Source organism: Mustela nivalis (genome assembly GCF_964662115.1).
Source record: "Mustela nivalis genome assembly, chromosome: 10".
Classification (NCBI taxonomy): domain Eukaryota; kingdom Metazoa; phylum Chordata; class Mammalia; order Carnivora; family Mustelidae; genus Mustela; species Mustela nivalis.
Window position 1 is genome coordinate 6,253,417 of NC_139029.1, and position 24,902 is coordinate 6,278,318.

The following is a 24,902-nucleotide window of genomic DNA, read 5'->3' on the forward strand; positions in this document are numbered from 1 at the left end:
CAGGACCAAACCTGACACACTCTGCCACTGGAGTTAGAACCAGCACTTTATTGTAGTGTACACACGTTCTGACCTCGTCAATATACACAACCGGAAAGCGACCCACGCGGAGCCCGCGCTAGCCTCTATCATTGTCTACACGGAGCAGCTACAGTGACAGTACGTGGACAGCCACACATGACGCAGGACAGCCGCAGTGTCCTTGAAACTAGCAGTTATGATCACAAGATTCAAAATGGTTTTCCCCCAGTTTTAGAAATCTAAAATTTTACAGGAAAATTAAAAACAAAGTGCTGTAGGAGTTTTAGCTCAGGACTTGTCCTCCCTCCATCCCTGCGAGGCCGAGCAGCAGCGCTCCCCACGTCCAGGGAGTGGGGCTTCCCTCGGGCTGTCGGGGGGAAGCTAGCACTCCGCCTTCGGGCCAAGGGCATCCTTGGAGTGCGGCTGTCCTTGGGCGTTCTGAGTACAGGCCGCTTGGGCCTGTTCTGCCTCCAAACCAAGAGGCCAGACGCTGTGCCCCACCGGTCCGCACACTCACCAGCAGGGCCACGGACATCAAGGAGGTGAGCGCCCAAGGCTGCGCACGAGGAGTCCAGCTTCCTGCGCGAGGAGCTGCCGGCCGCCCCGGCATGCCCACCCCTCTGCCACGTCAGAAGTGGGTAGAATCCTACAGGAAAGGCCTGGCCGTTTCCAGCCTCCAGAGGGAGGTTCCCGATCCAGTGCCCTCCCGCTGAGCAGTGCGGGCTGGTTGGAGTGGGGGGCGAGTCCGTGCGCCCTCACTGCCTGGCCATCGGCCGAGGGGGTGCACATGGCAAAGACAGAGTGGGGCAGGGCCCTCTCCTCTCGGGGCGGGGGTGGGCAGGAGCCCGCGGGGCGTCTCCTGTGCTGTGATTCAAGCTTCACTTTGCATGCCAGTCCTGGGTCACGCTAGCATGGAGGACATGAGGAATCCCAGTTTATTTACAAAATATTAAAAAGTTCATCATCTACATATTAACCCCCACTCTGCCATTTTATACATGCACTAGTTTGGAAAAAATAAAAACTTTAAAAAAAAGGAAGAAAACAGGATTACGAGGTGGGAGTGAGCGATTTTAACCCTTTGTCAACGCGTCCGGTCATTGCAGCTTTTCCGGGGGCGCGAGGGGGCCGCGCAGAGCGAGCCGTGGGGAGCGCGCGTCCGCTCCACACACAGCTTCGGGGCGGTCTGGGTGGAGGGCGGGGGGGCCTACACACCAAGCACAGGCGGATGGTCAGCGAAGGGGAGGGTCTGCAGACCTACAGGCCAGAATGACTTTGTACACCATGGACCCTTGGGGCCGGGAGGACGGACGACAGCAGGGTCTCCTGACGCAGAGAGAGGGGGCGGGGGGGCGGCCGCGAGGCTCAGTAGCTGAGGGTAGAGTCGTCCCACTCCAGCTGTTGCTGCCTGTTCCCGCTCTGCTGGTCCCCGTGCTCCCCCTCCTCCTCCTCGCTGCTCTCCGACTCCGCGCTGGTGATGTCGTCCTCCTCCTCCCCATCCTCGCTCTCCTCCTCCTCCTCTTCCTCCTCCTCCTCCTCGCTGCTATGCTGGTCCTCGTACGTCTGACAAAAAGACAGCGTGGGAACCGAGCCCGGGGCCCCCTTCTCTGTGCACAAGCCGAGTGTCCACGGAAGTTCACCCTCCAGGAGCCGCAGAGGAAGGGGACTCCCTGCGTCACACTCCACGCCAAGGGAGGGCTGGACTATTCTGGAAGGAACCTCACCCCAGATGGAAGGGAAAATGGAGCTCTGGTCGCCACCCATGGGGTCCGTCACAGGCAGGGAGTGTGTTTCTCCCCCGACGGGGTGGCACAAGCTGGGATAAGGCCTCTCTGGGCCCTCAGTTTGCCCACCTGAAGAATGGGGACACCTGCACCTCACCAACATGATATTTAAATATTATGTGGTCACATGGCCACATAAACGCCATGGAGGTGCCACGGCCACATGGCTTCTCTGGGGCGCGGGTCACTTTCCTCTGGCCTGCAGGGGCGAGCAGTCACAGGGGCCGCCTGCCGGCACCTACCTCCATGGGGTTGACGGTGATGGTCAAGGCAGAGTCATCCCAGTCCATCTCGTTCTCCTTCCCGGTGTCCTGGTCCCGCATGGTCCGCCGGTGAGCGGCCCGGATCCGGAACACGCCCAGGATGATCATGAAGACCAGGAAGCTGACACACACCACAATGACCACCGTGGCGGTGCTGGGGACAACTGCAACCGAGGGGAGACAGGGCGGTGAGGCTGGCACCTGCCCCCGGGCCCCATGCACACACAGCGGCTTTGACCCCAGAGAACAAGAAGAAATGTGAGGAAAGCCTCAGCACAGGCCTCCAGCCCCGCACTGGCTCCTGGCTGCCCTGCTGGAGCTTTCGTCCCTCATGGGAGGCACAGAATCATGGAGCCCGGCCAGGGCTGCTCAGACTGGGGCTGGGCTTCCGGCAGGACGCGGGAGGGCAGCCCCCACTTAGGACCGACACAGACGGCCCTGCTTCTGCCCTGCAGTCCTACCTGCGAAGGGGTGGGGGCTGGCCAGGTTGTGCCCCGAGAGGTCGACGAAGGCATGGTGCTCCGGGTGCACGAACTGCGGCTGCGCGGCCATGTGGCTGGCGTGCTCCATGGGGCTGGCCGCGGGAATGACGCTCACCTGCACCAGAGACACACACAGCAGCCTGAACGTGGCCCAGCGGCAGAAACGCAGTCCAGAAGCTACTGGGACTAGCGCGACTCAGAGGGGTCCCTGGACCCGCACTGCTAAGCCGATGAGATGAGAACAGAGAAAATCCGAGGCTCAGCTCTCGGAAACCGTCCTAACTGCCTGGTACTGTCGGCGATCCCAGAAACAGAATGCTGTTCTAGGAATTCCTTTTTATTGTATTTCATAAAACAATCTGTCCAGAAAAGACCAGAAAAACCACCACCGCTGTCCGCTGCAGGTCATTCAAGAAGCCCCGGCATAGCCCATTTCCCTGCTTTTCCCCAAAACCACAGCCATGTGAAAAAGCACAAATCAGAACCATTGGTTTCCTTCCAAATCTGTTAGCTTTTGGCTCCAACAAAACCCTCATCCACTCCTCAGCACTGAGACATCGGCACTTGGCTGCTCTGCGGTCACCATGCAGACCTTCGATTGCTGAGACTAACTCTGGGCCCGTCTTCTCCAGACCACAGAAGCCCTGAGTGAGAAAAGGGCTGCTGTCCGGGCCTGTGGAAGACGTCTGAGCAGGGTGAGCTCACTGTGACCACCGTGCCATGAGGTGCCACCACCAGGCTCAGCAGACAGCACAGCATCCCTCTCCCGGGGCTCCCACACACCGGGACCCCTCTGTCCGGGCTGGCCCCGCACTGGGACCCTCTCCCCAGGCTAGGAATCTGCAGAGAATCTTCGGTTCCCTGGGAACTGCTCTTTCTCAAGCAGCGTCAAATCTCAACAAACCACCTTGGCTCTACTCACGAGGTATCATCTGCCGCTAGCTCTTCCATCTCCTTCCAGAGGCCCCTCAGACGCCCATGAGGGGCACATCAGCAACCCCCGGCTCGCCCAAACCTGCGCGGGTCTAACCTGCAGCAGCCCCCAGGCCGGGAAAGCCTAGCGCACTTGGACCCCAACAGGTGCCTCACAGATGCTCTGAACGTGGTGCCATAGGGGGGCACCCAATCACCCACCTCCACCTGAAACTCGTTGCTGACATAGCGGCCATTGAGTTCCGAGCAGACAAGCTTGAACTTTCGGTCCAGCAGGGACCTGGTGTGCCAGTTCCGGTAGCGCAGGAGGCGCAGCACCTCCTCGTAGCTGGCCATGGTGTCCACACCTATGGGGACAGGGGAAGAAGGTGGCCTACTGGCTGGGGTCAAAGGGAGGCCGCTTGAGGGAGGCCAAAGTTAGGCCCGGGGGCAGCTGGACCAAGTGGGTGCGTGTGTCCCGTTGCAGGGGGTGGGGAGCCATCCCGCGCCTCACTGTCAGCCCCGCGCAAGGACAGGAAGTAGGGCCATGCCTGCGCTTCCCTTCCTGCCAGAAGCTGAATAGCCCAGGCTCTAGCCTCTCCTCTGCCCCGGTCCCCAGGACTCTCCCAGAGCTCGGAGAGGATGGCTGGCTGGGGGTGTGTGTGCAGGACTGAGGCTCCCGCTCGGCCCCCGGCCTGGCCTTGGCCCGCTCACCTGTGAAGACCACGCCCAGGTCGGAAGCGCTCACTGCAATGCCCTTCTGCTGCAGGCGGGCTGTGTCCACCTCCAGGCTCTCCTGGGCCGGGTTCAGCTCGTCCCCGTCCACCGTGACCTCACAGGTATCCAGGTCGTGCACGATCTCCTCAGACACCAGTGACTCTTGAACTGTAAGAATAGACCAAGCACTAATGGCAGAGGCCGGGGAGCTCAGACAGGTCTGTCACCCCAGGTGGCCTGCTAGCTGGCCTCGAGCTCACAGAGCCCTTTCAGTGACCGATGACAGAGGTCCCGGAGAGGCTCTGTCAAGAATCAGGGTGCCTTATGTGTCTGGGAGGACTGGCCCCCTGGGCCGGCCCAAGAACGCGGGGCCACCATACAGCCAGCGGGAGCAGCACTGTCCCCTGCCATGGGCCCGGAGCCTCTTGGCCTCCACAAGGGCATCTCAGATCCGGACACCACAGCAGAGGGGAAAGGACTCTCCAGACGGGTTTTCCAAAGAACACAATGAGCTCTCAACCCCGAGTCAGATTCCAGGAGCAGACCCAAGAATAACATCCAAACATTCAAATCTCAAAACCTCAGAGAAAAAGCATGCAGGAAGGAGCAGCTGAGGGGCATCAGCCACCCATGTTCAAGCCAAGGGGAGGGCGACCAGCCCGGCAGAGCTATTACCTGTGGGGTCCTCGTCCCCTTCCCCTTCAGGCTCCACTTCTCTCGTGATGGTGCTGATGATGCGAAGCTCAGGGAAAAGGAAAACCCCTTCTGGGCTTTCGAACTCGGAAGCCGCTCGAGCGAAATGGTGGACGCCACTGAGGCTGACCTTGGGCTCCTCGGGCTGCAGCACCATCACGTAGCCGTCCACCGGGGGCACAGAGATGCAGTGGGCCTCGTCCAAACACCTGCCAACAAGCGACGGAGGAAGCCAGGGTCAGGGCTTCAAGAAGTGGGTCTGCAGGCTACACACGTGACGGCCCATGGATTCCCCAAGCCCCCGGGGGGCCAGAGGCAGGGGCCGGCCCGGAACAGGTCCCCAACACCATTCATGCCACCGTCCACACCTTCCAGTACAAGGGAGGGCTGAGGGGTCTTAAAAACCTACGTAGACATGTTTTCTTCTCAAGAGTTGAGAATCAGCCCATACTTGGGGCGCCTGGGTGGCTCAGTGGGCTAAAGCCTCTGCCTTCGGCTCAGGTCATGATCTCAGGGTCCTGGGATCGAGCCCCGCATCCGGCTCTCTGCTCAGCAGGGAGTCTACTTCCCCCTCTCTGCCTTCCTCTGCCTACTTGCGGTCTCTGTCAAATAAGTAAAATCTTTAAAAAAAAAAAAGAATCGGCCCGTACTTGACCGTGCTGGTGATTTTAAGTCTTCGGATCCCTGGTGTGGGGAACTGCCGAGAGTTCAGGTAGGCGATGTGCTGCATGGCCTTATCCAGTTCCCCGATGTCATCTCCCTCCAAGGTCAACGCCAAATGATTGGGGTTCGTATGGATCTGAAATCAGGCCAGAGGGGAAAGATAAAGGGTTCGAACTGCAAAAAACTGAAACCACACAGGGTCTGGCAAAGAAAGTGGTCAGCTGGGCATCAGTCTGAATTGGGAACCTGGGGAGGAAGCCTCATAGAACTGCCGAGACAAGACCCCCCCACTTCAAGGGTAAATGCCCAGGGTGCGAATGCATCTGTGGGACAAGAAACACAGGGTGCCTGGCCGACTCGGTGCAGCATGTGACTTAACTGCAGGATTGTGAGTTCAAGCCCCATGGTGGATGTAGAGATTACTTACAAACAATAAAACCTTAAAAAAAAAAAAATATATATATATATATATATATACACACACACATATATATATGTACAATATACATATATTTGGTTTCTGCCTGCCAAACCCTAGAAACGTCCAGAGTGAAGCACCTTTCGTTACTCATAATAAGCTCCTTCCAAGCGCACCAGCATCTGTGTTAACAAGTGGCTTCTGGTTGGCTGAGATGGTTTCAGGACGGAACTGGTCGCCACAGAGCCCGTTTGACTACAGGGCACTTTCAGCCCCAACCCTGACCTCTGGCCAATGATTTAACCAGCTGTGCACACCTAACAGAAGCTCTGGAAACAGCCCTGAAGGACGGAACTTGGGAGCTTCCCAGGTTGGGAGGACAGTGCTCCTGGAGGGGGTGGGGAAGCTCCCTGCCCTCCCCGCTTCCTCGCCTTCCGCACTGTCTCCATCTGCTTGTTCCTGAGTTGTATTCTCTATAATAAACCAGCAGTAATAAGCAAAGTGTTTTCTGAGTAGTTCAAGCAAATTGCCGAAACCCAAAGGAGGGGGGATCATGGGGGCTCTGCTGGACGAAGTGTGGGTAACCCGAGGGCCCGGCCCCTGCACGCAGCATCTGTGCGGGGGCACTGAGCCTTCCTCTCCTGCAGCATTTGCGCAAACTCCCGCTGGGCGGGGTCAGGACCCAACCCAACTAACTGGAGGACACCTGGCAGGGGCAGGTGTCTGGAGAGTTGGGGATCTGGTCGGTGGAAACCCGCCCCCCACCACGTTCAGGGTTAGAGGTGTTGTGGGTCAACACGGGTCAGGATCAATCACGTATCGATCCTTCGCCAGCAGCCTGCATGTTGGTGCTGGAGGAGGTCGGGCGCGCCCTGCGAGCTAATGCCAAGGTCACCTTCACGCCTCTGCCGCTGTCTTCAGGGACTTGCAGGTCCAGCCCTTCTTTGCAGGTGTACAGACAGTCAATCACCTTCTTGTCGGCGAGCTTCCCGGAACGGACCGTCAGGCCAGCCAGGTTCCCTCGGAAGAACTGGGCCATGTGCAGCTCGCCGCCTTAGGAACACGGGGAAACAGAGCAGGCAGTTATGCGCACCGCCCGGAGCCTCCTGCTTTGCTTCGCAATGCAGTGAGTGTTACCGGTGGTGGCAGCCAGATGGAGGGACATGCGGGTTAGTTCGTACCAAATCCTGTTAGCCTTGCGATCTACATGGAAGTGCAATGGAGAAATTAAATCGTTTATGATCATGCATATGGCCTGGAGAGAAGAGGTGTTGGGGTCCCTCACCCGAAGCCCGGAAGCCAAGAGGTCCCATGAGTATCCCCACGCAACTAGCTGCTCCCCGGAAAGGGTGGCCTACACGGCCCCCGTCACCCCGGTGCACTGGTGACATTTTCCAGCAGCGCCAGCTTCCTGGGTCACTGCCTTCTCCATCAGCTGGGTCACCCTGGGCTGCTTTTTCTGACTGAGCACACTCGTGGATACGTACAAACTTGGGAAGGAACACACACCAACAGGACTAGGAAGATTAAAGGGACACTTACTCCCCCAGCCTGCACAGGAGACGCCTTGCACGGCTGATCGTGCCCGGCTCCCTCCACGGAGGGTAACTGGGCATTGACGGTGTTATAAGGAAAACGGAGACCCAGAAAGTGGCCCTTGACAGGCTGTAACCGAGAGCCCAGAGCAGGTGAAACAGAACTTATTCTCACAATGATGAAAAGAGACCAATGTCGACAGCACGTCTCGTTCAGGATAAGGACATCAGACACTGTGAGCCATCCCCGGGGACTGAGACTTCTAAGAAACAGGTGTCTCAAATTTAGTACCGGTCAGGAGAGGGTGTCCAGTAATGAATCTCTTCCTGTGTCATGGTTCAGCCACAGGGGAACCAGGAGGTGGCCTCCCTGATGGGGCCTGTAAGATTTCAGCAGGGAGCCTCATGCAGTGGGGTAAGGGGGTCAGGGTCAAATCTGATTGGGGGGTGGGGCAGAGAGTCCCATTCGTGCAGGACATTAATGAGTCATTGGCCCTCACTTCAACTGGGATCAGACTGGGCAAAAAAAGGGTCACTCCCAGGAAGCAGTGGGGGGAGCATAAAGCAAAGCAGCGGCTCATAGGGGCTCTGGGACCAGAATGCAACTCGGGCATCTCATGCGGAATGTGGAATGAACGGATGTCTCGTCTTTAAATGAAACACATGAGTGAACCGTAGGGAAAGATCCAGCAACCTGCAGAGGCCATAGGCACAGGCTCGGTTTCATTGTCATTTTCAAATGCTGGGTACTCTGTAGAAAAGCAAGACAAAGACAATAGAAAAGGACCAAGAGGTTAGGCTCTTCACACTGGAACTTGAAAATTAGTCTTGAGAAGCTACCGAATATAAAACACAAAGAGAATTCCCTCCCATCTTGGCCCCGCACGCAGGCTCTACTCCATCACCGCCTCCGAGGACTGGGCCTTACCACCCCCCAGCTCCCTGCCTCTCCACATTCTTCCCTTATCTCACCTTCGCACACCTGCCTTGCCAAAACCCAGGCCCCATTCAAAGAAAGACAAACAAAGGCCGGCCCCGCTGAACTCCCGTCTTCCCGGCCTGTGCGTCTGGGTGGGCGCTGGGCGTTCGGAAGAGCCGCTCACACGCTCACACAGACGGCAGAGACGGGCGGATACCGGGACAACCACACCCCGGGCCGCGGTTCTTCTCTCCCTAATACGGAGACACTTGCCTAGACAAACTGGCAGCACCAGTAAGCATCCAAAGCCTGGTCTGTGTACAGTAAACACATAAAAGTGTGTATTTTTTGAGCTCAAAACAAGTTCATTTTGGGCTAGACTTTAACCCCTAAGTCATAGAGAAATGAAGGCATTTTTATCCACTTTTTCTGAACAGAAAAGGAGAGTCCAGGTTAAGGAACTCACCCAGAGAAACGGTAATCGGTCACAGGTGGTGGGCCTGGGGCTCTAACCTCAGACCCCTCATGCAGGCCCCGGCCCATGTTCTGACAGTAGCATCAGGCCAGGGAGGCCCATGGCCAGTGACCGGGCACAGAGTCTCCACTTTCCAGACCGTGTCGTGGGAGCACTTCCCAGCCCAGGGCCCAGGGCCCCACACCTCCTGTGCTGCAGTGGCATGGGGACAGCCTGGGGACAGGCCCGGTGTGTGCATCTGCACTCCCACCTTGCCTCCGGGTGCCTCTGGAACACGTTAGGGATGACATTTTGGCCGATGGCCGTGAGGCTGCTGCCTACAGCATGGGCCCGCCACCGTGAGTTTGTGAGGAAGGAGGTCTTCCCCCCGGGGAACTACATTTTATAAGCAGCGTGCCTGGTCTGGGAGCTTCGGCGTGTTCTTCTGGCTGAGGATCTTGAGAAGCTGAGGCAGAAAGAGGAAGCTGATGGCCATTGCATGACGGACGCTGCGGCCCAAACAGTGCCCAGAGGCAGCCCGGAAAAGGGGCTTTACTTTGACCCAAGCAAGAAAGCTCTCCGGTTTGCATTCAGGTTTTTACTTCTATTTTTAAAATTCTTATTTTTAAAACACGAGTTACTGTTTAATTTGGGAAGCAGCTCCGGACTGAAATGTTAAGACTTAGCAACTGAGGGACACCTGGGGGGCTCAGTCTGTTAAGGGTCTCCCTTCGGCGCAGGTCATGATCTCGGGGCCCTGGGACAGAGTCCTGCATCGGGCTCCTGGCTCAGCAGCGGGCTGCTTCCCCCTCTTCCTATGCCTCTCCCCCTGCTTGTGCATGCTCGCTCTCTCTCTCCCTCTCTAATAAATAAATAAATAAAATAATTAAAGAAAAAAAAAAGACAACTATAACAATTCCCATTTCCCTGGTTATCTGTTCCTCATTCCTTGGCCTCAAGTTCCACATTCTTATAGATGAACTGTCCCCGAAATTAAATCTAGGAGTCAGCTAAAGAGCTTCACTCTAAAATGCTGTCTTGACATCTTTCATTTAAAAGGATCTGCAGGAAGGGCACCTGGGTGGCTCAGTGGGTTAAGCTGCTGCCTTCAGCTCAGGTCATGGTCTCAGGGTCCTGGGATCGAGCCCCACATCAGGCTCTTTGCTCAGCAGGGAGCTTGCTTCGCCCTCTCTCTCTGCCTGCTTCTCTGCCTACCTGTGATCTTTCTCTGTCAAATAAATAAATAAAATCTTTTAAAATAAATAAATAAATAAATAAAAGGATCTGTAGGAAAATGATGAAACTCAAAAATTCAAATTCCCTGAAATTAAAGCAACACTGTCATGGGAATTGGGCTGTTCTGTCCCTTTCGCCGACCTCAAGGTACGATGTTTCCACAGGGAGAAACAAATATTCTAAGGTCTGTTTAGGGGGACGGCGACCCCGTCAAGTGTGGGGGTTCATGTGAGGTCGTGAACCTTGAGGGTGGACGGAGGGCCCATGAGCTTGGGCGCGCTTCCTTCAACGAACTTCTGAGGGTCACCTTTCCTTCGGTACCAAAGCACAGTGGCCCGGCTGTGCCCGCTCCTTTCCCACTGTGCGGGCCGCTGCGAATGCCACAGCCCGTCACTGCTTCCAAATGACGCAGCTACTAAACGTGCTGCCAGGGCTTGTCTGTCCGGGTGTTAGGAAAGCAGCACAGGCGTGAGCGTTTCAAGACGTTAGTCTTCTAGTACTTGGCTAACTCTTGTTCAGTTTACACAGGAAATCATATGCCTTTTGTTTCACAGATTAATAAACAATTATCCTGAGAAGGGGCACCGATCAGACCATAGGCTCTCGATGCACCAGCTTCAGGGGTTCAAGTCCTGACGCCAACATTACTTAGCAGGGTAACCCCGGGCTCTGAGCCTCACTTTCTTTGGCTATAAAATGCGGCTAAAGACCGCTCTTTCCCCACAAACTTACTGTTAAGGATTAGTGAGACCATGCGTATAAAGCGACCGGCGTGCGACCTGCCCGCCAGAAGTACAAATAACGGTATTTTTGTTTTGGTCTGTCACCCATCCCTGGTCTTGTAGCGGAGACGTCTGGGAGCCCCTTCAAGCACAGCTCCTGCTGGGTTAGCCGGCACTGACCGCTCTGGAAGAGTCCTCTGGGTCAAGGCACAGTTCTGTGCCTGATCAGCTGCCGCCTCCTGATTCTCGTGAACTTTTCAATAAACAGATTAATTTAAAACAACCCCTCAACTGTACTCTCCCTCAGGGTAATGCTCCCTCCAGGCTCCCCGAAGGGGCTCGCTGCTTCAGTCCTCTAACGCACGGCTGGTGAGCGCCCCAGAGTACGGCATCGGCAGTGTCCCCAGAAAGGCCATGCCCAGGAGAAGGGACGACAGATGAAGGACACGAGGGTGAGGGGCAAGACACCGAGATGAGCCTGCTTTCCCCATGATGGCCATGAGGCAGGTTCAAGTCCCGAGATCGGGGAGGGGGTGCCAGTGACCATTACCTTGCCAGCAGGCCCCAACCACGAGCTGAGTTTCGATCTTGGACGGATGAAGCGGGTAATCTTCGGTCACAGAGAAGGGCTCGTGAGAAACTCCGTCCACATAGAGAGTCACGCTCGGGAATTCCACGTTGAGGACGAAGTGATGCCATTCCTCATCACAGACCTACGGGAGGGAAGGGGCGGAGCATGAAGTGTGGACCTTCCCTCTCACCCAGAACAGGGAGAGCCGCACACCCGGATGTGGACAGCAGCTCTCCCATAAGGAATGTCTTCTGAAAAAGGAGCCGATTTTTAAAAAATTTAACCACAAAATACATCTCACTCACTCGACCACATCTTGCCCAAAACGGCCAAAGCGACACTCTCACCACTAGGACCTTCCAGACCAGGGGGCGGCGCTCGCTCATCACGTGACGCGGCCTCAGAATACGGCTCGGCCCAATTCCCTTATGCCAACAGCGGGATGCCACGTGATTCTGGGATCTGCAGGCCAGACAGCCTCCCACGGAGCCGGCTCAGCCCGCGACTGGCCAGGCCTCCTTTCCCAGATAAAAACGAAAAGCCCCTCCCATCTCAGGATAAGGACCGCAGGAGCACGTGCATCTTCTTTTTCAATTCAAAGGTGATGATCTAAGTAAACTGAGCATACAGCTCCGAGGGCGTGAGGGGTCCCGCTGTGTTCCTTCCCCATCACGAAGGAGCATCTCCCTCACTGCCGAGGGAAAGCAAGGGGTTGGCAGCCTCTAGGCCCCATGAGCCCCTCACTCCCTGATCTCTGGCTTCAGAGGAGGAGGCAGGCAACCGAGAACAGAGACAGGCAGAGAAAGAGACGGAGCGGGATCAAGTGTTTTTTTTTTTTTTAAGATTTTATTTATTTACTTGACAGAGATCACAAGTAGGCAGAGAAAGAGAGAGGGAGAGAGGAAGCAGGCTCCCCGCTGAGCAGAAAGCCGGATGCGGGGCTCCATCCCAGGACCCTGAGATCATGACCTGAGCGGAAGGCAGAGGCTTAACCCACTGAGCCACTCAGGTGCCCCAGGATCAAGTTTTTAAAAAGGTGTTTTTAGGGACGCCTGGGTGGCTCAGTTGGTTAAGCAGCTGCCTTCGGCTCAGGTCATGATCCCAGCGTCCTGGGATCGAGTCCCACATCGGGCTCCTTGCTCAGCAGGGAGCCTGCTTCTCCCTCTGCCTCTGCCTGCCATTCTGTCTGCCTGTGCTCGCTCGCTCTCTCTGATAAATAAATAAATCTTAAAATAAATAAATAAATAAAATAAAAAGGTGTTTTTAAATAAGCTGCCCAATCTACACATTCTTTTTTTTTTTTTTTTAAAGATTTTATTTATTTATTTGACAGAGAGAGATTACAAGTAGGCAGAGAGGCAGGCAGAGAGAGAGGAAGGGAAGCAGGCCCCCTGCTGAGCAGAGCCCTACGTGGGACTCGATCTCAGGACCCTGAGATCATGACCTGAGCCGAAGGCAGCGGCTTAAACCACTGAGCCACCCAGGCGCCCCAATCTACACATTCTAAAACACTGAACTGATAAGGACTTCAACAGGCCAAAAACATCACAATAAATGAAAAAATTACCAAAGTATATCCCCCAGAGAAAAGCGGCTGCTCCTGACAAGTTTATTACAGAAAAAATCCAAACCTCTAACACTGGGTCTATGTCTACCTCATTTGCGTAACAGGTAAGTACATACACTCGATTATATGAAACCTTTTTAAATGAAGGGATTGCGCAGCAATTCACTTTTGAGGCAGGTAATGCCTTAATTCAGCTTGTCTCTATTTAAAGCAAGTTTTGTAGTTTTAGCTCCTCCGGAAAGCGGTGTCTACTGTCCCCCCCGGTTCCTGTACAGCAGGTTTCTGGGGCGTTAGCAGAATGATAACTGTAACTGAAAGTCACATCTGACTTTAGTCAAAAGTCCCTGAGAGTATTCTGAGACGTTAGGGATAGAACTGGCATAATTTTTGGATTTCCTTGAAAACTAGGTGATCAGAATGGCAAAGCCTAAAGCCACAGACGACACCCGTGACCCTCCTCAATTCAGTGTCCCGGTGCACCCCGAGATGCATGGGTGCACCCCGAGATGCATGTAGGTGGGGAAAAGTCCACGGGACAGCAGAGGGTGGCTGAGGTGCTTTATGACAACAGAACGGGGAGGCAGAGCCCAGAAACCAGGAAAAAGGTCATGCCACCCAACTCCCTCTTTTGAAAGTATAGGAAAAGTAATTTTATGCAAAAATGTGGAGGGGAGAAAGGACCACAGCTCAATCCCATATGAACTTTTTAAGAGAAAGAAAGAGGACTGTCAGAATAATCTCTCTCCAGAACCCCTTTCAAGTCATGCCAGCAACAAACATGAAAACGATCATGTATTGTCTCAAAACACACCAGAATTGTCAGGAAAGGGACACAAAACACAAAACACAAAACACAAAACACAAAAGAATGTAGTTTATGACTACAGCAGCTCAGACAAGAGCTAACAAAACAGGAATGAAACAGGAATAGAAAGTGCCAGACACAGAAAACAGGCAAGGATTACCAACCCAAGGTGAGGGGTCCCCAGGGAAGAAAAGCAAAGTGAGGAGCAGGGTGTGCTAAGAACTGTTAACAGCAGCGCCACAAACTTGCCTGAAACGCCAAATGGCTTTAATCTATACACTAAGAAAAGGGCGTACCACGTGTCTGGGGAAACAGACCCCAAACAATCAAGACGTAGGCATAAGAGGAACTGGCTTCAAAAAAAAAAAAGAAAAGAAAAGAAATGCGTCCTTTGGTCACCCAAACCAAAGGACCAAGTGTTTTACGAGGGAAAGAGATCGGATGGCTGACAGCACCACAGCAGCCTCTTCCGTGCGAGAACAATGGACAGGGACATGTTCTGTTCCTGCAAACCCTAAATGGGAGCCAGAGACTTTAGACCCAGCCAAACTGACCTTCTGAGTAAAGGCCACAAACACACGACCAACACGGAGGAACTCGGGCTGCTCCCATGAGTCCTTCCCGGGGACACACTCCCCACGGCATGGATGACCGAGACAGAGTGAGCACGAATGGCTCCTCCCATCACAGAAACACGCAAACCCGAGCCCCATCGACCCCTGAGGCCACGCCATGGATTTATAGGCACAAGGATGGATACAACCAGGCAAACTGACACTACGGGAAAGTCTGTGGGACCTGATTTTGTTGTCAAATAAATGACAGGAGAGAAGAGAAAAATCTACAGATTACAAAATAAAGTCAAAAGGTTTATCAACCAGTCACCATGTATGGCCCCTTATTTGGGTCCTGATTCAGACAGATTATAAATGCAAGAACATTGACAGGACGGGCCCTGGGAGGTTCAGCGCGTCTGCCTTCAGCTCGGGCTGTGATCTCGGCGTCCTGCGGGGAGGCCCGCGTCAGGCTCCCGGCTCGACGGGGAGCCTGCTTCTCCCTCTCCCTCCGCTTCTCCCCTCACTCGTGCTTTCTCTCTCAAATAAATTCAAAAATATATTAATTAAACTATCTGAAACTTTGAGCATTGGCGAGATATCTGACGATATTAAGGAACTGCTAAATGTTTTTTTGAGAGAGCAAGCGAGCGCGCATGCACAAGCCTGGGCGGGGCAGAGGGAGCGAACCAAGGCAGACTGAGCGGGGAGTCCGGTGCAGGGCTCGATCTCATGACCCTGAGATCATGACCTGACCCGAAATCAGGAGCTAGACGTCTATCTGACTGAGCCACCCAGGCGCCCTGTTCATTTTTTAAGATGTTACATTTAAGATGTAACCAAAGAACTGTAGTTCTGCTTACCATTCAGAGGCACAGACTGCGTTAACCCCACAGAGAACAAACTGGCATTTACTTGAGGAGGTAACAACCACCATCGACACTAAGCAGGGGAGTGACGAAAGCAGACCGGCCAAGCGTGCGCTGCTGAAGCCGGGGGAACGCTCCATGGAGTTGTTCTTTACATTAATCTGTCTGCTTTTATCTCTGCTGACATTTCCCATAATGAAGTTTTTTTTACTATTATCGGAAGAAACTAAATACACAGCAGAGTTTTTTCTGGACTGTACCTTTCTTTAGTTTCTTGAAAAACCATATGTATGAAAGTTTCTCAGATTCTCTATGAAAACGGAAAGGACACGAGTAAGAGATGACTGCTACCAGCCGGACCGTCGCTTCACACTGTCACACACAGCCCTCCTGTCTCACCTGCGCTCATACACGTCAATCTGCCTTGTACGTGTTGGGGACGATGCTGTGTCCCAGTAACTACAGGCAGACATTCGTCAGCGCTGGCCCACTAACTCCACGAGACAGAACTGAGCTCGGGCCACAGGCTTCCATCTTGATCCAAACCGAAATCAGGAGGAGAAATGATCTGCTGTGATTTTAATGGGCAGGCCTCCCCAGTGCACAGCGTCTCCTTACTTCCTGTAACATGTCGGTTTTTTTCACGTGACACTTGCTTTTTATCTCAGAAACTGCTGGGAAAGCGGCTTTGCACAGATACGCTATCATCAAAAGGGCTATAACGTGACCTAGTGTCAAAACTGTAAACTCCCTCAAGCTAGTAGTTTGTGTGGTTTCTGAAAGATGTTATAGCTGCTGGCTCCGTGACAACTCAGAGCACCCGTGGCATCCCTCAATTTGCTGAGGTCCCCAGGGGCTCCTGGGCACAGTTCAGGAGCCAAGGCTTTAAGTAATGAATAAACCAATACCAGGATCTCCATCCCAATTTTTAAGCAAATGCTGCTTATTTCAGTAAATTACAACATAGTATTTTGAATTTAAAGCATAAATTTCTTGGGGCGCCTGGGTGGCTCAGTGGGTTAAAGCCTCTGCCTTCGGCTCAAGTCATGATCTCAGGGTCCTGGGATCGAGTCCCGCGTCGGGCTCTCTGCTCAGCAGGGAGCCTGCTTCCCCCGCCCCCCCGCCCCGGTCTGCCTCTCTGCCTACTTGTGATCTCTCTCTCTCTCTGTCAAATAAATAAATAAGATGCATAAAATTTCTTTATATTAATACTGGATACATAAAATACACACTTATAAAATGAAAAATAGGCTTTTGGTGGAAAGGAGTTCAAAGGATTTAACTTGCCGTCCTATCACTTACATAATAAAGTGTTTTTGAAATGTCATCAGAAGAAACTGAAAACGGTCACTGTGGTTACTAGAAGAGAACTGTGTCTACAATGTCTACGTAGGTTGCAAAAAGTTTTTTATATTTTCGTATTGACTCAAGAACATAAATACCCACTGCCCATAAGCTGCCCCCACGCAGCTGGTCCCACATAAGGTTGCAACACCTACTCATACTCTTGGAAAGATCAAACCCAGCCAGTTTTCCGGGCACGCACCTGGTTCAACTTCCAGTGGAATTCTGCAGGTTTGTATTTCTTCTCTTCCGAAGGGTCCTGGCGGAGGAGGAAAACAAGCCGGCAGCCGTGGACATAGAGGGAATAATGGTGCCGGTTCATGTCTGCAGAGAGAAATCCTACTGGTAAATCGCCAACTTAGGACCCAGAGGAGAAGTAAAAGCCATTTCCTTAATGGATTTGGAAAACAGTTTCATCAGCGCAAGTGACTTCTCCAGCTGGGACAAGGCAGAGTTTAGAAACAAACACCCTTGGGTTTCACCAAGACGTGGGACCCAACTCACTGAGGGTAGTGCAGTATCTCAAGGACACAGTACCCCAGCCCAGAGCACAGGACACGTGTGTCGCTACTAGCCCGTGGGAGCCTGTGGGGGAAGTCAGGTGCCCTGCCTCCAGCGACCACTTGGGGGGCCACTCGAGTATGACGAATGCCCCAACGGCACATTAACCTACCCGTCTTGTCCGAGCTACAGAGAATCGTCTCCTTCTTCCTGCCAAAAGGCCCGTGCCTCATCCATACAGAAATCGTGAAAGGCTCCTTCGGGTTGACCGAGACGACGCCATCTGGGACCCTCACTGCTTGTGTGCCGTTGAACTCGAAGACCTGGTCACTGTCATGGCCGTTGTCGGTGGGGAGGCCCACCGTCCAGTTCAAGGACCCGCTTGGGGAAGGGAGCAGCTCGGCAGTGCCTGACGCAGCACCTAAGCCAACACAGTAACGCTCAACACACGTTTTGTGAAGAGCTTAAAAGGTATAGTTTTAAAGCCACACTAATGCAACATCCTTATCTTATACAACTGGCTAGTCCCAGTTTATAGTCCCCCTGGTTTTGATAAAAATTAAAAAATCAGGGGCGCCTGTGTGGCTCACTGGGTTAAGCCTCTGCCTTCGGCTTGGGTCATGATCTCAGGGTTCTGGGATCGAGTCCTGCATCGAGCTCTCTGCTCAGCAGGGAGCCTGCTTCCCCCTTCTCTCTCTCTGCCTGCTGCTCTACCTACTTGTGATCTCTCTCTCTCTCTCTGTTAAATAAATAAATAAAATCTTTTAAAAATATAAAAATAAAAATAAAAAATCATAAATAATAACCGTGGATATTTTTAAAAAAGGAAAAAAGGAAGAAAGCCTTACTTGCAATCCCACTGAAACATATCCACTATTAACATCTGTGTATAAACACAGTCTTTTCCTTATGAATATATACTTATTATAAAAAGGGAGTCTGGTGATGTGCGTACATACCTACACTCCCATTAATATTTTTCCTCAGCATAATTTTAAATGTGTGAAGGGCATTTCATTGCACAGACATACTGTGACTTAACTGATCTCCCTAGTGAACACTGAGGTTGTCCCTACTTTTTTCTATGACGAACCCTGCCTTTATGAGGACCTCTGTGTGACTCCATGATTATTCCCTTAGCATAAATTCCTAGAAATGGAATTAGGAAGCCAAAGGATATGAAACAATCTTCCAGCTGTCATATATTGCCAAGTGCAATTTTCGTTTAAATGTGTCCACAGAAGAAGGCTGAGTTCTGCCAGTCACCTGGTCCTCGGAGCCACATGACCCAACCATAACCTTGGTCAGATGTGAGCGCCTGCCACTCCCTACAAGTGTGACCCCATCCTCCTCCAGTCACAGTTCATTCCTCAGTAAAAATGAGGTCACCACCACCTCCTTCGTAGGCCTGACAGGCACTTGTGGAAATCCAGAGCATACAGTAAGCACCCGCATATGAAATCTCTTCCATTCTTCCTGACTTTAAACTGTTCTGGTTGAGAAAATGTTCATCTGGCACCATAAAAAATCATGACACTGGAGAGAAAATGAGTTTTAAACATTATACTTAAATACGTATCGGGGTGTTTGGGTGGCTCAGTTGTTAAGCATCTGTCTTCGGCTCAGGTCATGATCCCAGGGTCCTGGAATCGAGCCCCACATCGGGCTCCTTGCTCAGTGAGGAGCCTGCTTCTCCCTCTCGCTCTGCCCCTCCCCACACGTAGTTTAAAATAGGACATGCCCCAGTCCTCTTAACTATTTACATACTTAACTACATGACTATCTGGACTCAGAGTCATGCCACACCAGAGTATAATATACTTTTTTGCTTTTGTTCCTTCCAGTTTTGTAAGAAATTCGAAATCTGCTGCTGTTACCAGGCCGGAGAGACAGGTAAGCAAAGGCCAGTGCATCCGGCAGAGCCAACACTGAGTAGCTCTTGAAGCACTAAACACCCCCGGATCACGAAGACCTCATTCAAGCTACAGGTGTTTTGTCCCTGACGAAAGCAAACCGTCCTCCTCAGCACTTTCCACGACAGGCATCGACACTTCACCTCTGCCTCATTTAGATAAACCAGAAAAACTGATGGTGAAGACAGCGCCAGGCTTTGATCAGATCTGTAACCACTGGTCTCTGATTCACGTAATGTTTGTGGCAAAGAGAATCTGCTGAGACTCGAAACGAGATGGGAGTATCCTTACTTTTGATTTTCCGCCTCACGTTTGCCAAAAGCTATTGCATTACCTACGTTTTTTTCTTCATCTTGAGATAAACATCTCCTTTCGTTTCAAACACAGTCCACTTACGTAATCCCTCTTTGGAGGATGCCCTCGGTTAGACAAATACATTCCTCCAATCATTGGTTCTTAAAATGCACATGCCCGTAACGTTCGGAATAGACTAACAGGGGTTTACGAACCTCATAAAAGCCACCCAGTAGGAAAACTAGCCAGGAAGACAGTGACGGCCCTTTCAGAGGGTCCAAGTGTGTTTCAGTGTCTGAATCTGTCCAGCAACACACACACACACGCGCGCGTGCGCGCACACACACATCCCCTTCCATCTGAGAGGGGGGTCTCTCGCCTTCCAGGGAGACCACCGGGCCGGGCCCCCCCTTACCACACAGCTGGTGAAGGGACTTCTCCGAGTAGGTGTCCCGGTCACAGCCTTTTCCGATGTGGCCGGTCTCCAGCTCCACGGTCGCCTGCACCGAGGCCACGGACTCCTCGCAGGTCTCCAGGCGGACATTGGGGAAGAGGGCCAAGGTGCCCGTGCCAGGCTCGTACTCGATCCTGTTGTTCCATCCTGGGTCGATCCACAGAGCCGGGGGTGGGGAGAAAGGAAGAAAACTCACACTTCAGTTTGCTCTGGTCAACACCGTTTAAAGAACAGGTCTGTGAGCAGAAAGGAGAATGAGGCTCACCTTGCCACCCCGGGGTACAGGTGGGCTTGATGCTGACCTTCACCAAGACATCCTCCGCCGCCCTCCGCTTCCCGCAGTCGTAGGCGGTGACCGTCAGCTTGTACTGGTGCTCCTTCCCGTAGTTCAGCTTCTCTGTGTTTTTTATATAACCTTCCAGGGGCAGAGGCAACAGTGAGAATGCAGAGCCAGGCGGGGACACAAAGTACACAGGCTCCAAGCATCATCAACACTGAGGGGAGAGAAAGCTCCGGCCGGAGGTCCTTAACACTCGGTCTGGCTGTCTTGAGCCTGAACACACGGAGTCCACCTTGAAGGACTGTGTCAACAGAGGGAATGTGTCTACACAATTCAACCTTCATTTATTCCTATGGTTTTTCTAGTTTGGTTTTATGTATTTGCTTTAAGATTAAGCAGTTTGCATGTAAGAGGACAAAGAAGACAAAAGAACTCAAGTACTCCGAATACGGAACACAAGATCAAGCTGCACTAAATCTATTTCTTGCTAAAAGATTTCCTTTGTGTGTGTGTCGGAGAGAGATAGAGAGTCCCTACTCACCCTCCCCCAGAAAGGAGGAGTGTGCTTTTGAATGTCAGTGCGGATATCTGCAAAGTGTTCGCAATGTCCGTGATTTCCTGAGAAGATTCTGGACGGTGCATTAACAGCAGAGGCCCTGTCTCACTGTCAAGAAGCCATAAGCTAATCAAGAAGCGGAGGTTTGGCAGAGCTCATTCTGCTCAATGGCGGGGGATGGGGGCATCTGGCAGGAAGGCAAAACCTTCACCGTCACATGAGGCACAAGATCCAAATCTAACGGAGAACAGAAAACAGACTGACCAAAAGTCAGTCTTTTTGACATGCACTGATGAAAAGGTGAGAAGGTACAGATTAAAAACAAGTGAAGTGGGGGATTTTTTTAGACCTTGGGAGAGGAAAAAGAAGGGTGCCCCATAAAGCACACTCGATTTCAGGTGCCAGAAGCGAGACTTTCAGGGGACAGGGTAAAAAAATATGAAACACACACACACAAGAGACGGGCTCTGCTACAAACTGAATGCTTGTGCCCCCCAAACCCATACACTGAAGTCCTAGCACCCCACACCATGCAGTTATAAGGAGGTGCTTCTGGGGGAGGAACTCAGGTTTAGGTGAGGTCGTGAGGCCCCCACGTTGGGATCCAGGGGGCTCTCTCTCCCCCTGCCACGTGAGGACGCAGCGCGAAGATGGCCACCGGCGAACCACGCCTCAGGCCTCAGGAGACCCTGGGTCTGCCAGTGCCACGATCGTGGTCTCCCAGCCTCCAGGACCGTGGGACAAAGCCAGTGTCCGTCGTATGAGCCCCCAGATTGGGGTCCTTTCTAGAGCAGCCTGAAGGGAGGGGCGGAGATCATCCGGATCTTTGAGTTTCACCCGCGTGCAGACCTGTCCACGGACCGTCTCCCCGGTCAGGAAGGTCTGCTCCTCTGACTCACCATCTTTGTCGATGGCGAATGGCACGTCTGGAGTGACGATTTCATAGCTGCAAATCTGGCTGAACTGAGGGGAGCAGTCGGCGTCCACGGCCTCCACCCGCAGGATGCTGTCATACTGTTTGCCCTCGACGACGGTCGCCTTGTAGGACTTCTCCCGGAACACCGGCGCGTATTCGTTCACGTCGTTCACCTGAATGTGCACAGTTGCTCTGGAAGAAGAAGAAAAGCTGTGTGTTCGGTTTGCTTTTTGACCCCGAGCATACCAATTCTTTCGTGGTTTTAAATTTATCTTTTGCTACTATCTTGTTTCATGAAGTTCAAATGATGGAGATCAAAATTAAACAAGTGATTGTTTTTACTTTAGTGTGGAGACAACTTTAGAAAGTTAAAACAGGAATTTGAGTTGATTCCTCCAGATCCCAAGAGCAAGGCAGCTGTTAAATAAAGAAAGGCGGTCATATAAAATAAAAGACACTTGGAGTTTTCTTGACAGTATGGGACAGGGCATGCAGAAGGGAGATGAACTAGATAAGACAAAATTAGAGCCCAAGAAAGAGAGGGTAAGACACAGAAGACGGGAAACATGGACAGGGAGTCTGGGAGCCTGGAAACAGTTCTGTCCAGCTTCAGTCCAGCTTCTATGAACCAAGACCACTAGCAACCCGTTGTGGCCCATCCCCCATTACTGACCCAACAAACAAGGACTTCAGCGTGATCTCAGCTTTTCCCTCCTAGCAGACCCCTTGCTGCCACGTCCCACCTCCCCAGCTCAGGCAAGAGGCACTAAACGTGCTCTTTCTGCAAAGAGCGGAAATGGTCAGTGTCAAGGGCTACTGATCAGGGCATGTTTCTGACTCAGACAAGATCTCTGACTGAAGTAAGGCCTTTTTCAAGGACAACAGCAAGGTGATTCGCTGGCTCTCAGCACCCCAGTGTTCACCAAGACCCTCCACACCCAATGCCGTGTGTCCCCCTGACCGTCACAGAGGGTCGACATGTCCCTCTCTCCTTAGCCCAGGCACTAAGTAAAAACTGAGACTCAACTAAATGAAACTGGCCTCATGCCAAAGGGAGAGCAAGTGGTGGAGATGAGACTGGATTCTGGGGCGCCTGGGTGGCTCAGTTGGTTGGGGATGGCCTTTGGCTTGGGTCATGATACCGGGGGTCTGGGATGGAGCCCTGCTTTGGGCTCCTTGCTCTGTGGGGAACCTGCTTCTCCCTCTGCCTCTGCTTTCCACTCCCCGCTTGTGCTGTCAAATAAATAAGATCTTAAAAAAAAAAAGATATGCTGCTCGATTATGCACTTAAAAAAAAAAAAAAAAGACAAGAAGAGACTGGATTCTGTCTAAATCTAGGTCTTGTCCGGAGCCCGTCTGTTACACCAGTTCTCCGCAGGCAGGAAGGACAGGAACCCAGCCAGGAGGGGACACGGCACGCAACCTGCTCCCCCCAGCACACAGGAATTCTAGATCCTTAGAATTCACCCAAAAAAGAAACCTCTAACAACAAAATACTTCCCTCAAGAAAAACTGGGCTTTTCCAATTTTTAGCGTAGGGCCTTAGTTTCTTTAACAGTATTTGTTGGGATAAAATGACTCCTTCATTTATTAGTTCAACATCCAATGCTGTGGGGTAAACAGATAAGATTCCTGCCCTTGAAGAACTCACAGTGCCACGGGGGACAGCCCAGAAGTGTTTTCTGCTTCCTCTTTAAAAACACAGACAGAGCCTTGCGGGATGCCTGGGTGGCTCCGTCCCTTAAATGTCTGCGTTTGGCTCAGGGGTCCTGGGATCGAGCCCTCCGAGCCCTCCGTCCTGCTCTCCACTCAGCAGGGAGTCTGCTCCTCCCTCTCCCTCTCCCCCTCGCTCTCTCTCCTTATGCTCTCTCTCCCTCTTCCTGCCTCTGCCTCAAATTAAATAAATCTTAAAACGAACCCCACGGAGCCTTGGGGACAGGGACAAGGGTCGGGACCGCTCTCCGCCCGCGCCTCCCTGCCGGGCTTACTTACTTATGCGACTTTTTCACATTGGCGCCATCCGGCCCCTTGCCACAGTCATAGGCCTGGATGGTGAATGTGTAGTCTTTCTGCAGCTCGCAGTCCAGTTTCTCTTTTGAGCGGATGAGTCCCTCGCCAGTGGACTTATCCACTACCACTGCGTCAAAGGGGACATTCTGCCCGTGAATTTTAAATCCACAAATCTCACCTAGGGAGTCAAAGCAGCGCAGGTTAGAATTTCTGCCCCCCGAGTCTGCAGGTACCCCCGCCCTCCCCTCTACTCCCCCCTCCCCAGCCCCACGCCCCCCAAAAGAAAAGAAACGACAACAGTCCAGCAGCCAGGGGTTCAGAGGGTCTGTGGACAAAGCAAGGGCACTGTGCTTTGACAGGGTAAGTTCTGGGGCTTTAGTAAAAAGAAGCATGTTCTGGCTTTCCAAGCAACTTGCTTAACTTTGCATCCATTCATGCGGGAGTACAAAAGAGAAAAAGAGAAAATATAGACAGGCATTTCACAGGAGTACTTAAGACAGCTCCAGGGTAAAAGCAGTCTCATTAGCAAACATCTGTGGCCTGATAACACAGAGGAACTGTCCCCAGCTACTGGGGACAGCGGGCAGCCATTTTGATTTGGACCAGAGAGAAGGCTAAAATGCAGTTAAGTGTCGAGAGAGGAAGAAGTGTGACATATAGGTTCAGCATCATAATTACAGAAATTCTGTCCAGAAAAAAAAAAAAGGAAAAAAGAAAGAAAAATCAAAAGAAACAAGTCTTCCTGTGCAATGAGCCTGGCTAAAATTAGGGAATCAAAACAAACTACCAAATGAGAAAGGTAGAAATACCAACTTCTCAGGCATCCATTTCAACGGCTACAGTCTACTGTTAAGATCAGTTCTGTCACGGGGAGGGATTGGCTAGACTCGTTTCTGAAACTAGACTATTGGACCTAAAAAGAAGCCTGCCTGGGGACATCAGTACATGGAAGCTGGCTCAGAGCTTAATTAGGGGTGAAAATCTAGGTTTCCATTCTTGCCTGTGGGAGAACACACATCAATGTTTTCTTGTGCGCATCAAACTTCAGAAAAATGTATTTCACATAAAAATAAGACTGCCCTCTTCCAAAATTACAACTCACAGAAAACGGTTACAAAGTGAATCTCTGAAGTTCAATTGAGGAAAAAATGTACATTATCCATACAGTTCAAATGGATGTCTGATGTCCAGATATTTCTAACCAAGGGTTTGGTTACATACAATTTCCATCAAGATATTTAAAAATAGAAACAAAATAGGAGAATAAATCAGGGTAAAAGAACATGACAGTTTCTTCTGTTTAAGGGCTGATTCCCAATTTTATAAACAAAGTTAGTGGGTTAATAATCATAAGAGGGATAGAAAGAACCCTTCATCACCTTCTTTGGTGACTGTCACCTCAAAACTCTCTAAAGGAAGAAAAGACAAACCCATGTCAGTAATGCAGGA

The 24,902-nt window shown here is 52.1% G+C and overlaps 1 protein-coding gene across 2 annotated transcripts; it reads right to left on the reverse strand.

The window, feature by feature from the left end:
• Window positions 1–28: 28 nt before the first annotated feature.
• Window positions 29–24,902, reverse strand: CLSTN1 (calsyntenin 1). Of its 2 annotated transcripts, XM_082685342.1 has the most exons (17): window positions 24,833–24,902; window positions 23,436–23,631; window positions 21,427–21,635; window positions 19,957–20,106; window positions 19,653–19,838; window positions 17,203–17,451; window positions 16,732–16,853; window positions 11,370–11,532; window positions 8,183–8,239; window positions 6,849–7,006; window positions 5,523–5,671; window positions 4,855–5,081; window positions 4,177–4,347; window positions 3,685–3,830; window positions 2,530–2,665; window positions 2,048–2,232; window positions 29–1,584 (listed from the first exon to the last, which is right to left on the reverse strand). In XM_082685342.1, the coding sequence occupies exons 1-17, from the start codon at window positions 24,885–24,887 to the stop codon at window positions 1,387–1,389; spliced, it is 2,757 nt and encodes a 918-aa protein (XP_082541468.1). In that variant the 5' UTR covers window positions 24,888–24,902; the 3' UTR covers window positions 29–1,386. The 2 variants fall into 2 exon arrangements, with proteins under 2 accessions (XP_082541468.1, XP_082541469.1); XM_082685343.1 differs by lacking the exon at window positions 8,183–8,239.

What these genes read in the sequence shown, in the direction of transcription:
- CLSTN1 (XM_082685342.1), bottom strand. Translation starts at nt 24,887, where the DNA reads ATGGGTTTGTCTTTTCTTCCTTTAGAGAGTTTTGAGGTGACAGTCACC. An exon ending in ATTCGCCATCGACAAAGATG is followed by an intron (nt 20,107 to 21,426) that starts GTGAGTCAGAGG and finishes TGCCCCTGGAAG; the next exon opens with GTTATATAAAAAACACAGAG. An exon ending in GTCCCTTCACCAGCTGTGTG is followed by an intron (nt 17,452 to 19,652) that starts GTAAGGGGGGGC and finishes GTGTTGGCTTAG; the next exon opens with GTGCTGCGTCAGGCACTGCC.